Consider the following 13,566-nt stretch of genomic DNA (forward strand, 5'->3'; position numbering starts at 1 on the left):
GAATATGCTCATTGATCATGCAGCTTAGTGCAAATAATCCTTCTCAAAATAAGAAGCTAGAGTGCCTCACCACAACACACTGATACACAAGTCCTTTAGCCCTTTTCTTTAGTCATTGCCTGACATGTCAGAATATTGGATGTCTGTTCTATAATCCTCCAAGTCATGGAGATCCCCAGACACACCATTCCTTCTTGTACATGGTTGGTGTGAACATGCCCCCCACCACCATTTGCCACCTCTATAGTTACTTTCTAGTTATATCAGCTTCTGGGAAAGCTGAGTGGCAGCCAAAAGGCCTGCAAAAATTCTGAGGGGCATTTAACTGGTATATCATAAAGGACTACTTGGCATTCCTGGTGGTAAGAGTGCACAATGTGACTGACAGCACTGCTGTGTGCCACTAGCTAGGCCAAGAGCTGAATCTACTACTAATCTGGTGTACAAGCAGCAGGATGTCTTCCAATGCCACTAGTTCGGGGAGCTGACAGTCATGTGAGAGCGGTGCAGAGTGCTAGGCCTCTGGACGAGTTGTGCAAGACATCTGATACTAAGAGAAAGCTGCTTTGCAGACCCCACCTTCTAATGAGTTAATCTAAAGGTCACAGGCACGCAGGCATTTTATGTAATGGCAGGCCCCTCGCTGCCCCCACCACGATCCCGGCCCGGCAGCCACAGCACACATCCACGCCGGTGTCGAGCAGAGAACAGCCAGATGCCAGCGTCAGCGGCGGAGTCCGCAGCAGAGGAGAACGTACAAGGTCTAGCTATGAGTTGCCACTAGCCCCGGCTCCGCTCCCTCCTCCCCTCACGCCGTACCTCCAGGATGTCTTCTAGAACATATGCTTCCATGTCGGCTGCCGTATCCACCATGTTTTCTCACACAGCCATAGCTCTTGCTGCACTATGATTAGATCTGTGCCAGCAGGAACCCTCCTCTGTCAGCCAGGGAACAGGAAATGGAACGTTCTATTCTCGCCCGGAGCAGCTCTGCAGTCACCGCGCAGGCCTCTACCAACACACACGGGGGTGACTCACGCAGTCTGATCTTAAAGTCACACGCTTGTTTTTCCACCCACCACTTTCTGTAATATGGACGTGGTGACCGGTCACTCAAAACACGGCTCAACGACGTCATCGCGAATAAAACACTACATATATAAGGCATCTACACACAGCACATGAAGGCACACTACAGAAACTAGTGCCAAGCCACACTCCAGCAGTTGTCACCAGGCTGAGATCAACAAGGCTCTGTTCACATCTGCGTTTGAGGGTCAATTCGTAGCCTCCATCGATAATATTTATATATATATATATATATATATATATATATATATATATATATATATATATATATATATATATATATATATATATATATATATATATATATATATATGTGTGTCTAGGTTCACGTGTTTCAGAAGCCATTAAGCACTGGTTCCCTCAAAGCCTTCCCGGCAAGGACTGGCACCATAACGGATATATGATGGACCCCATTATAGGATTTGTCAGGCTCTGCTGGTGTTAAACACTGGACAGATACATCTATAGCGCCCACTATGGCTTTCTGTTGAACATTGCTGCTTGTCCTGCTGTAGTGTTGGCTTGCATCACTGACACCATACTCAATACAGTTTAGTTCACATCTGCGTTTGGCGCTCCATGCAAATCCAGTTTTTGAAAACTTTTCAAAGGCCCAAAAGCTGATTTTGAACAGTTCATTTTAAGACCCACTGATTTCAATGGGTTGTAAAAACCATGCGCAGGTGCGCGTTTGGAGCATTTCTGTCTGATATCCGCTTTTTGGGCAGAAAATTTGGACTTGCAGGACAATAAGGATACCAGACGGACAGCAACCAGGGTAGATTCGGGACGGATTCGGGTATCCGCTATTTAACAGTTTGGAATCCTTTTTGTACCAAACTTTTTTTTTTGTTTGTTTGGTTTTTTTTTAGAAAAACCAAAACTGTTTGCAGGTGGTTGGATACCAGGTACAAGTGTGAACTTAACACAACAGCCATCTTTACTTGCTTTGATGCATTTAAATCTTAAATCAGGAAGGCCGGGTTCACATCGCCATCACTTTCCATTGAAGATTCACAGAGACCTCCGAAAATCAGCAAAAAAAAAAAAAAAGTCTTGCAAGGAGGCCTTTTTTCTCCACCACTTTCAGTTAAGAAGCCACAGGTTCCATTAGGGCTTGTTCACAAGGGGCAAGAAGGGGCAGATGGTGACGCTAAATCCACCTCAGAATCTGCCCCCTCACCATAGAGATCTATGTAGACTGCTAGTTTCCTTTTTACCATGAACGGCATGTTCCCGCTCACAGAAAAAAAGGGGGGGGGGGGGAGCAAGCTGCCCTTTCTTCAGGCGGATTCCACGGCTGATTCAGCCCTGGCACCCGCCTCGCGACAGCACCCTCGGGGCTATGCCCATTCATTTGGGCCTACTCCGGAGCGGGAAGCCACAACTGTCGGAAGCCACAACAGGCTCATTTTGGTCCTATTCTGACAAGGCTTCCTGCATCAAAATCAGGACCAAAATACACGGTCCCATGCCCCATGTGAACTAGCCCTTATAGTCTCCATGTGTATCCACTATTGTAGCGGTCTGGCTCTCCATCGTTCTGGTCCCTTTTCAGTTCCGAACAACAGAGACCCACGCTAGTGTGAACCTAGCAGAAATTGGTTATTCTGGCATGACATGACCAGAAGAATGAGAAAAATGATGAACATGAACAAATCCAGACTATAATGGGGTACATGAGCTTGGAGCTGAAACAACCTTGTTCACATGAATAGTGACAAGTCAGTGAAATGTCTGCCTTGTGTGAATACAACCTAAACATTGCGATTCTGCAGTTGAAGCTGCCTGTTGCATGTGGTTTTTGGTGCAGATAGCATTAGAATTCATCCAATAAATGAAATATACAGTAGCCAGATAGAGTTGCAGGTCTTAGGTTCTAATTCAGGCCTCCATCCACTTACATTGTGCTATACTGAAGAATTTAGGGGCAGATGTGGCAAAACCTGGTTCCTACATGTGACAGATTTACTTAAAGAGTACAAAGTACAGGTCTAAAAAGCTCAGATGTATGCATCAGATAGGTGCTGTCACCCTGTGTATTCTGCTGTTTTGTTTATGTATACCTAGCCAAGTGGGCATGACATAGCACACAAATAGCCCGCCCCAGGAGAAATCACAGTGTTACTGCCCACTTGGCTAGTATACCCTAATTAGCACAGGGCTTATAGCTTTACAACTGTTAAATACTCAGGATGACAGCACCTATGGCATGATCTATACCACTAGGCTTTTTAAACCTGTGACATTCTCTGTAACCCCTTGTTAAACATATCAAATACAGACTGAATAGCACCATAGCTGAATGTTAGTCACAGGTAGCCACAACCAGGCTGCACCTCACACCACTAGTCACAGTTAAGGGTAAACTAATATATTTATAAAGGCCCCAACACAAAATATAGTTCTCACAGTATTGAAGACGATGGGGTTGGCATTTCCAGACAGAAAAAAAGTGGCATTGACAGAAGACAACAGTTACCAGTATGCTAAGTATATAATCATAGCAAATGTTTTCATACATAAAAAACCTATTCAACAGAGACAGTGCAAATATTCTGAGAAGACCCTTTTCAATACATTTTAAAGAGGCTGTCCAGGAAGTGAAATATATGGCCGCCTTCTCCCACAAGCAGTTTCACACCTGTATACAGGTCAGGTGCGGCACTGCAATTCAGCTCCACTGAAGTGAAAGACTGAACTGCAATGCCACACACGTTGTGAAGAGAGGTGCAGAGCTCTTCTAATCCGAAAGTCTAAAGACATTGTTTAATATTGTGATTCTGGAAAACCTCAACAGAGTACTGCCTCCTAAAGCATATTCAGCTGCCCCCACCATTTCCTAAGTATATTTCGGTGATATATACATACATTACACACACCATTTTTCTAGCTTTAGAGAAAAACTGCCTTTTACGTAAATGAGGTTGGTGCACTAGAAGCTCCCCATCTCCTGCCTGCGCCACCTCACGTATTCACAGTTGATCACCCATTACTACTTGCAAGTGCAGCGCTCCCAGGACAGAGTGCACCAACTGCCTCTGTTACATAAGACTTCAAAATTGTTTTTCTCCAGATACACAAACATAACACCCATGCAGTGGGGAAGGCATTACGGACAGTACTGTCAGGAAGGGTATTCCTCATAGCCCAGCTAGACTGTCAAGATTGTCCCTCTGACATTGGGCAGAGATCGGTGCGGAAACTAACAGCTCCGATATCTCCAGCCCCGGGGCACATAACACGAAAGCCGTCAGTGCGCTGAATTACGTGCACTGTTGGAGAGGGAGAGAAAAAAAAAAAAAAAAAACACGTGCAATCATGAATAGTGATGAAGATTAGAAGGGCGAAGGAAATTAAATTGGTGGCATTGCTCCCATTCCTCCTGTTGACAAAAGGAAGGGGGTGAATGAGGCACTGATGTAACCAAGTAGAAAGAGTACCTGCATAACCTTCTGATTCTACACAACCCCGTTACATTTAAACATGGTTCATGCAATGTTGTGATATTTGTGTCTGTGCGTCACAGTGCCACGTGAGCTACTAAGGCCCAGTTACAGGCCTCGGAGGTCCCTGACAGTCAGATGAACCAAAAAGAGATCAGTCGCATCAGAGCCCAAGAGAGGTAAGGGCTCGTTCACATCTGTGCCCGGTTTCCGTTCATACAGGTTTCAGTTTCCTGCACAAAACAGAGCAGAAGACTGAAATCTGCAGTACTCTTTCAAATCCATTTATTTGAATAGGTTTGAAAGATGTCCGGCCGTGAGCGCTGGTGAGCGTTTTATGCGCTCTGCCGCTAAACCGTCTGTGTCCGGTTTAAATAAAACAAAACACGTTTTCGCATGCGGAGAGCATAAAATGCTCACCGGCGCTCACGGCCAGACCCGCTCTGACAGCTTTCCGTCTTCTGCATGCAGAAGACTGGAACCTGAAAACGGAGTCCGGGTGCTAGTGTGAACTCATCGTAAGAAACCATGTTTTTTTGCCTCCACTTATTGTACCCCCTGTGGTCTCTTCAGTCCCAGAGTATTACAAGTTCTGATTTGGAAATGTTCAGTCCAAACTAAACACTACCGTAGATAACTGATGCAAACAAAATCACATGTGTTATCCTGGTTAACGGTCGGTTTTCGTTATTTTTGATTTATCGCCCCTACTTTTGCATCAAACACCACTTTTTTGTCAATGGAATTGAGTAAAGCCTTTCTTTTGCAGGAACACCCGATACTGCTCCCATTTTGATGAACAGAAGTCATTTTTTATAATTCCGCTGGTAGACAAAAAAAAAATTAAAAAAAAATCATTTTTCAATTTTAGTTTCTGACAGCGTAGCCTGCAATAGAATATAATGAAAGACAGGCCTGGGAGTCTTCACAAGGCTCCCAACTGTTGTGGAAACTGAGTGCCAGCCCCCAGAGCTTGCTCTGGTTGCCAGCGATCCCCAGCAACATGGTTGTGCCCACATGCCGCCGTTGAAAAAGTGCCTCTGTCAGCTTTGACCGAGGCGCCATAGGCGTTAGTGAATGTGATCAGTACGGGCGTTACTGCTGGGTGTCTACTGTATAAAACAGCAGACACTCAGCAGCTACGGCAGCTGCCTGACTCCCGAGCGGCTGCCATAATTAGACACCCGACATCTGCCATACTAGTACAGGAAACGTCGGAAAGGGTTGAATATAACACAAAAACATGATTTTGAAATTAAAATAGGTCATTTCCTGGCAACACATTCCCTTTAAGTTGCGTCAGCCATTTAAATTCTCATTCTGGCAAAATGTATTACGTCTTGGCCTTTTAGTACAGGGCATACTAAGGCGAAGGGAATGATGCACACACTCACCGGGTGCATCGATCAGTATTCAACCTCCAAACAATTTTATAAGTGACAAATGCCTACACAGTCTTTCCATGGAGAGTTACTACTAAAGAAAGCCATAAAAAGATTAAAGGGATTCTACCATTAAAACCTCTTTTTTTGTGGATAATATGTCAGAATAAAGGCTATTCATTTCTTACCTTTAGATGTGATCTCCGCCGCGCCGTTCCTTAGAAATACCGGTTTTTACCACTATGCAAATTAGTTCTCACAGCTATGGGGGCTGGCCCCAGCGCTGAAAATGCGATGGGGGCGTCCCTACTGCAGCTCGAGAACACGATCCTTCGTCACCTCTATCTTCCTCCTGCATCACCTCCGACGCCTGCGCAGTTGGCTCTGCCAGTGAGACACCAGCAGAGTGCAAATGCCGGCTGGCTGCCATTTTTGGGAGGCCGCTCCTGCACTGAACTACAAGAGCAAGAGCAGCCTCCCAAAAATGTCCGCCAACTGGCATGCGCAGTCGGCTCTTCTAGTGTCCCACTGGCAGAGCCAACTGCGCAGGTGTCAGAGGTGACGCAGGAGGAAGACGACAGAGAAGGGGAGGATCCAGCCGAAGATAGAGGCGTCGCAGGATCGTGTTCTCGAGCAGCAGTGGGGACGCCCTCATCGCTGCCAGAGAACTAATTTGCACACGGTAATTTTTAAGGAACGGCGCGGCGGAGATCACATCTAAAGGTAAGAGACGAATAGCCTTTCTAAAGGATATTCCAACGTCTTATCCACAAAAAATAAATAAATGGTTTTAATGGTAGAATCCCTTTAAAGTTCCTTCTACTGCACGATGATGAAATATTCCCTCCCAGAGTGTCAATGTATTGTTTGTATTCAAGGACAAGTGGGAAACAATTGGCACTTTATATACAGTTCTGCACAAATGATGTCATGTTGTTCTTTTAGTTCTAGCATTGATATTGACCAGTATGACAGCCATACCACAGAATCACTACCCTAAAGAACTAGAGTTATAGGGGATTTGTACTATGGTGAAGGGTCACTAAGCATTTTTGTTGCCACAGAGATATAACAGCAGCAATTAGCGATGACTATGGAAATGCAGTTTGGGCAGCACTCTACCATATACACCAATACTGCAGGCTTGTGAAAGTTTTATTAAAGTGACTATCATTTGGAAAAGTCATTTTTAACTAATCACATCCTTGCATAGCCCTTACGGCTAGTTCACACTGAGTTAATGCGCACGCATTCTAGCGCGTATACACGTGTCAGAATGTGAGCTGAATGTGATCTGTTTTGAGCGCTCACATTCTGACATGGGTATATGTGCCAGAATGCGCGTGCGTTAACTCAGTGTGAACTAGCCCTCAGAAAGGCTATTCCACACCTACCTTTAATATGTAAATTGCCTCAGCGGGTTTTGAATAAGTCTGTTTTTATTCATAAGCTAATTAGACTGATGTACGATGCATCCTGCACCCTTTTGCTATTGTTTCCTATATGTGTACAGCACAGGCTGCTGCTGCTGCTGATGATGACTCAGCTTCCTGTTTGCACACACACAGATAGGAGATAATAGAGATGAGTGCTGCTGGGAACTTCCTGTGCTGACTGGAAGCTCATTAGCATATTAATAAAAAGGGACTTATTCAGAAACCACTGAGGAAACTTACATAGTAAAGGTAGGTGTGGAATAGCCTATGCAAGGATCTGATTAGTTAAAAATTACTTTTCCCAATGATAGAGCCCCTTTAAAAGCTGCTACAAAATAAAAGGTAGCCTCTTTTTTTTAAACTTTTTTGCATGTAGGACTTTGTGTCTGTGCAAAAAGGGCGGATACCCCAGGGCGGACAGCGGCAGTAGTGTGAATCCAGCCTTAGACCAATTGCTGAAAAGTGGCATAGAGGGATGAATAAATTTCCATCTCCAATGCACATCATGTTCGTGGTAAACTTTGAAAAATCACCCAAGTTATTTATTTACCATATCAATGATTTACGATTACATCTTTTAAAGGGATTCTACCACTAAAACTGTTTTTTTGTGTGCTTAAGACGTCAGAATAGCCTTTAGAAAGGCTATTAGTCTATTACCTTTAGACGTGGTATTGTGGTACTTCTGTATTGAAGTACAAGAACAAATGCGGCCTCCCAAAAATGGCCACTGGCCATTTTTGGACCTAGACAGAAGACCGAAGACAGAAGAGGCGGTTTCAGCTGAAGACGGAGGTGTCGCTGGAGAGAGCTCTCTGGCAGCTGTTTGAGCGCTGAGGCCCACCCCCACTGCTGCGAGAGAACTCATCTGCATACCAGTAAAAAAACTGGTATTTCTACAGAACGGTTGGCCGAAGACCACATCTAAAGGTAAGAGGAATAGCCTATCTAAAGGCTATTCCAACGTCTTAAGCACAAAAAAAAAAAAAAAAAGTTTTAGTAGTAGAATCCCTTTAATAAACTTTGTCTTTTACAATGCTTACAAGTCTAATCCCCATAAATCACCCCATTTTCAAAACTGCACCCCTCAAATTCCCCCATCTAACAGTAGAGTGATCATTTTGACCTGTGACCTGTACATGCCACTTGTCTGTGAAAAGCCGCCATTAGATAAGGCAGTAGCTTCTCACATACATACAATAGATGCAGCCACATTAATTTGTCAAACACCAAATAAATCTGTTGTGAACTGAACAGGTCCACGTATCTCTGAATAAGGTGTCAGCACATCACACAGTGTTGGTCAAAAGTATTGGCACCCCTGCAATTCTGTCAGATAATACCAAAGAATTTGTGCTTGCAATATTTTCTGGAAGAAAACGAGTATTAACATCTTCATTTATTTTGCTTGCAATGAAAAAACATGAGAATGGGGAAAAAAAAGAAAAAAAAAAAAGTCAAATCATTGATCATTTTACACAAAACTCCAAAAATGGGCTGGACAAAAGTATTGGCACCCTCAGCCTAATACCTGGTAGCACAACCTTTAGACAAAATAACTGCGAACAACCGCTGCCGGTAACCATCAATGAGTTTCTTACAATGCTCTGCTGGAATTTTAGACCATTCTTCTTTGGCAAACTGCTCCAGGTCCCTGAGATTTGAAGGGTGCCTTCTCCAAACTGCCATTTTGAGATCTCTTCACAGATGTTCTATGGGATTCAGGTCTGGACTCATTGCTGGCCACTTTAGAAGTCTCCAGTGCTTTCTCTCAAACCATTTTCTAGTGCTTTTTGAAGTGTGTTTTGGGTCATTGTCCTGCTGGAAGACCCATGACCTCTGAGGGAGACCCAGCTTTCTCACACTGGGCCCTACATTATGCTGTAAAATTTGTTGGTAGTCTTCAGACTTCATAATGCCATGCACATGGTCAAGCAGTCCAGTGCCAGAGGCAGCAAAGCAACCCCAAAACATCAGGGAACCTCCGCCATGTTTGACTGTAGGGACCGTGTTCTTTTCTTTGAAGGCCTCTTTTTTTTCCTGTAAACTATGTTGATGCCTTTTCCCAAAAAGCTCTACTTTTGTCTCATCTGACCAGAGAACATTCTTCCAAAAGGTTTTTTGGCTCTCAGGTAAGTTTTGGAAAACTACACCCTGACTTTATGTCTCTGGGTAAGAAGTGGGGTCTTCCTGGGTATCCTACCATGCAGTCCCTTTTCATTCAGACACCGACAGATAGTACGGGTTGACACTGTTGTACCCTCGGACTGCAGGGCAGCTTGAACTTGTTTGGATGTTAGTCGAGGTTCTTTATCCACCATCTGCACAATCTTGCGTTGAAATCTCTCCTCAATTTTTCTTTTCCGTCCACATCTAGGGAGGTTAGCCACAGTGCCATGGGCTTCAAACTTCTTGATGACACTGCGCACGGTAGACACAGGAACATTCAGGTCATTGGAGATGGACTTATAGCCTTGAGATTGCTCATGCTTCTTCACAATTTTGCTTCTCAAGTCCTCAGACAGTTCTTTGGTCTTCTTTCTTTTCTCCATGCTCAATGTGGTCACACAAGGACACAGGACAGAGGTTGAGTCAACTTTAATCCATTTCAACTGGCTGCAAGTGTGGTTTAGTTATTGCCACCACCTGTTAGGTGCCTCAGGTGCTGTTAATTACACAAATTAGAGAAGCATCACATGATTTTTCAAACAGTGCCAATACTTTTGTCCACCCCCTTTATGTTTGGTGTGGAATTATATCCAATTTGGCTTTTTGACAATTCTTTTTGTGGTTTTCCATTGAAGACAAATTAAATGAAAATACCAAAGAATTTGTGATTGCAATCATTTTCTTAAAGAAAAGGAGTATTATCTGACAGAATTGAAGGGGTGCCAATACTTTTGGCCAACACTGTACATCAACCTGGGAGAGGCCTTGACAAGGTGAATCGTAAAAAAGCAAATAGCAGCAAAAGTGGGAGCGTTTTTTTTTTTTTTTTTTCCCCCAAGGATTGTGGAGAGTATATATAAAAATCATATTTTATATAGAAACCCCATATATCGCCACAATCATATTTGCTGACATTTAAAGTTTATTACCCTATTTTATTTATTTCCTATACTGAAACACAAACAGATTTGATCTCAATGTTTAAATTTCAGTTCCATTTTAATTCTCCATTCAATTTACTTTGGTCCTTGAAGTCTTAGCTTTGTAGAGAGGGCGAGCACATTACCACTATACCAGCCATTTTTAAGGCTAAGGCCCCATGGGATATCCCGCAGCAATAAAGCGCTGTGGGAAAGCATCGCAGTTCTTCCCACAGCGCTTTAAACAGAAAGTACGCCGAGTTTTCCTACGAGGACTTTGTTACTATGGAAAACACACCAGCATTTCCGTAGGTATAATTGACATGCTGTAATTTCCAAAACCGCGCCGGTTTTGGAAATCATGGAGTGTTTGCACCACGGATTTTACCGCAAAGTGGGCATGGGATTCAATAGAATCCCATCCACTTTGCCTGTACTGTAAAATGCTGTGATTTTTCCTGCAGCGTTTCTGCCACGGGCAAATTGCGGTGTTTCCGTCCTGTTGGGCCTTAAATAGTAAATTAACTTCCCTGCATAATGGTACTGGTACATAGGGATCCCTATTCAGCAGAATATTATATGCGTAAATGTCCAACTGAGTCTAGCCGAAAAAAAACTTTCCCCTTTGGGTTTTAAAGCTGAACCCCCTGACAGACAGCACCACATCTACACCCATTGTAAATAGGTGATTTTTCTGATCCAAAGTGTCAAAAGTGACTGTTTCCGTGCAGAATTTTCATACTGATACACAGATATATATCTCTACAGTCATAGCCAAACGTTTTAAGAATGACACAAATATTATATTTTCACATGATCTGCTGCCCTCTGGTTTCTATGTGTGTCAGATGTTTTTATCACATACAGAAATATATTTGCAATCATATTATGAGTAACAAAAGCTTATATTGACAGTTAGAATGAGTTAATGCAGCAAGTCAATATTTGCAGTGTTGACCCTTCTTCTTCAGGACCTCTGCAATTCTCCCTGGCATGCTCTCAATCAACTTCTGGACCAAATCCTGACTGATAGCAGTCCATTCTTGCACAATCAATGCTTGCATTTTGTCAGAATTTGTAGGTTTTTGTTTGTCCACGCATCTCGATGATTGACCACAAGTTCTCAATGGGATTAAGATCTGGGGAGTTTCCAGGCCATGGACCCAAAATCTCTATGTTTTGTTCACATGAGCCATTTAGTTATCACCTTTGCTTTATGGCAAGGTGCTCCATCATGCTGGAAAAGGCATTGCTGATCGCCAAACTGCTCTTGGACGGTTGGGAGAAGTTGATCTTGGAGGACATTCTGGTACCATTCTTTATTCATGGCTGTGTTTTTAGGCAAGACTGTGAGAGAGCCGATTCCCTTGGCTGAGAAGCAACCCAACACATGAATGGTTTCAGGATGCTTTACAGTTGGCATGAGACAAGACTGGTGGTAGCGCTCACCTCGTCTTCTCCGAATAAGTTGTTTTCCAGATGTCCCAAACAATCAAAAAGGGGATTCATCAGAGAAAATTACTTTACCCCAGTCCTCAGCAGTCCACTCCCTGTACCTTTTGCAGAATATCAGTCTGTCCCTGATGTTTTTTCTGGAGGGAAGTGGCTTTTTTGCTGCCCTCCTTGAGACCAGGCCTTGCTCCAAGAGTCTCCGCCTCACAGTGCGTGCAGATGCACTCACACCTGCCTGCTGCCATTCCTCAGCAAGCTCTGCACTGCTGGTAGCCCGATCCCGCAGCTGAAACACTTTTAAGAGGGTCCTGGCGCTTGATGGTCTTTCTTGGGCGCCCTGGAGCCCTTTTGCCAACAATGGAACCTCTCTCCTTGAAGTTCTTGATGATGCTATAGATTGTTGACTGAGGTGCAATCTTTCTAGCTGCGATACTCTTCCCTGTTAGGCCATTTTTGTGCAGTGCAATGATGACTGCACGTGTTTCTTTAGAGATAACCATGGTTAACAGAAGAGAAACAATGATGCCAAGCACCAGCCTCGTTTTATAGTGTCCAGTGGTGTCATTCTTACTTAATCATGACAGATTGATCTCCAGCCCTGTCCTCATCAACACCCACACCTGTGTTAATGGCGCAATCACTGAAACAATGTTAGCTGGTCCTTTTAAGGCAGGGCTGCAATGATGTTGAAATGTGTTTTGGGGGATAAAGTTCATTTTCTTGACAAATATTAACTTTGCAAGTAATTGCTGTTAAGCTGATCACTCTTTATAACATTCTGAAGTATATGCAAATTGCCATTAGAAAAACTGAAGAAGTAGACTTTGCAAAAATTAATATTTGTATCATTCTCAAAACTTTTGGCCATGACTGTATATCACAGCAGGTTGTGTGTTTTTTAAAACATGACAAACCTAAGATTTACATAAAATGAGACTTTAGAACCATCTCTTCATTAATATTCACTGCACCAAGGTGACCACAGAATACTAAATGTGAACACTCCACCAATTTCAAAAACACCACCCCTTCTAAATAAAGTTTATACAAAAGACAAATTATCCCCCTGTGATGACCAGGTGCCACATGGGATACCAGTATATCTCAGGAGGAGGGTCTGCCAGCATACAAGAGAATTTCAGAAGTGCCCATGAACGAGATATCAGTAACGGGGGGCGGGGGTAGCACAATCACAGGACTACTAGGAAGCCACTGCCCTAGGTACTAATACATTTTCCTAAATACATTGCTTTATCAAAACTGCTTTGTTTGGCCGCTACCTTAATTTATTCACTTCATTGTTGACACTGCGTTTCTATGGCCTCTGGGGTTATCTGCTCATTTCCCAAGTGACTAGCTGCCTGCTCTGAGATTGGGGGGGGGGGGGTGGGGGGGGGGGGCTGACAAGCAATGGAGCTCCTCAGACAGGGGAGGGGGGTTTAGTTGAATTTGGCTGGTATGGGCTGAGATAAGGACTCTGTTACCTCTTTATGTAATGCAAGCTGACTCAAATCCAGCTCTGCTACATCAGTTTCCACATCAGCTTCATACTGTGCTAATGCATAGCAGATAGAGCAAGTGAAAACCCGCCCACCAATGTGCCGAGAAATCCAGGAAGTGAAGAGAGCACAGAGCCTTCAGGCTGCAGAACAAGAGTTATGGGAATACCCCT

The 13,566-nt window shown here is 43.7% G+C and overlaps 1 protein-coding gene across 4 annotated transcripts in view; it reads right to left on the minus strand.

Annotated features, from left to right (window-relative positions):
* The window catches only part of ANKRD17 (ankyrin repeat domain 17), an 87,456-nt gene that overhangs the window by 53,330 nt on the left and 20,560 nt on the right, over nucleotides 1–13,566 (minus strand). Inside the window, exon 1 of one of the 4 annotated variants that reach the window (XM_075284893.1) lies at nucleotides 820–1,108. The exons of the other annotated variants lie outside the window; for them this stretch is intronic. Coding sequence (XP_075140994.1) covers nucleotides 820–873 — 54 coding nt within the window. The 5' untranslated portion in view covers nucleotides 874–1,108. Of the gene's footprint in view, nucleotides 1–819; nucleotides 1,109–13,566 lie in introns of those variants that run through there. 4 annotated transcript variants of the gene reach the window in all.

This window comes from Leptodactylus fuscus, chromosome 1 (assembly GCF_031893055.1).
Source record: "Leptodactylus fuscus isolate aLepFus1 chromosome 1, aLepFus1.hap2, whole genome shotgun sequence".
Classification (NCBI taxonomy): Eukaryota; Metazoa; Chordata; class Amphibia; order Anura; family Leptodactylidae; genus Leptodactylus; species Leptodactylus fuscus.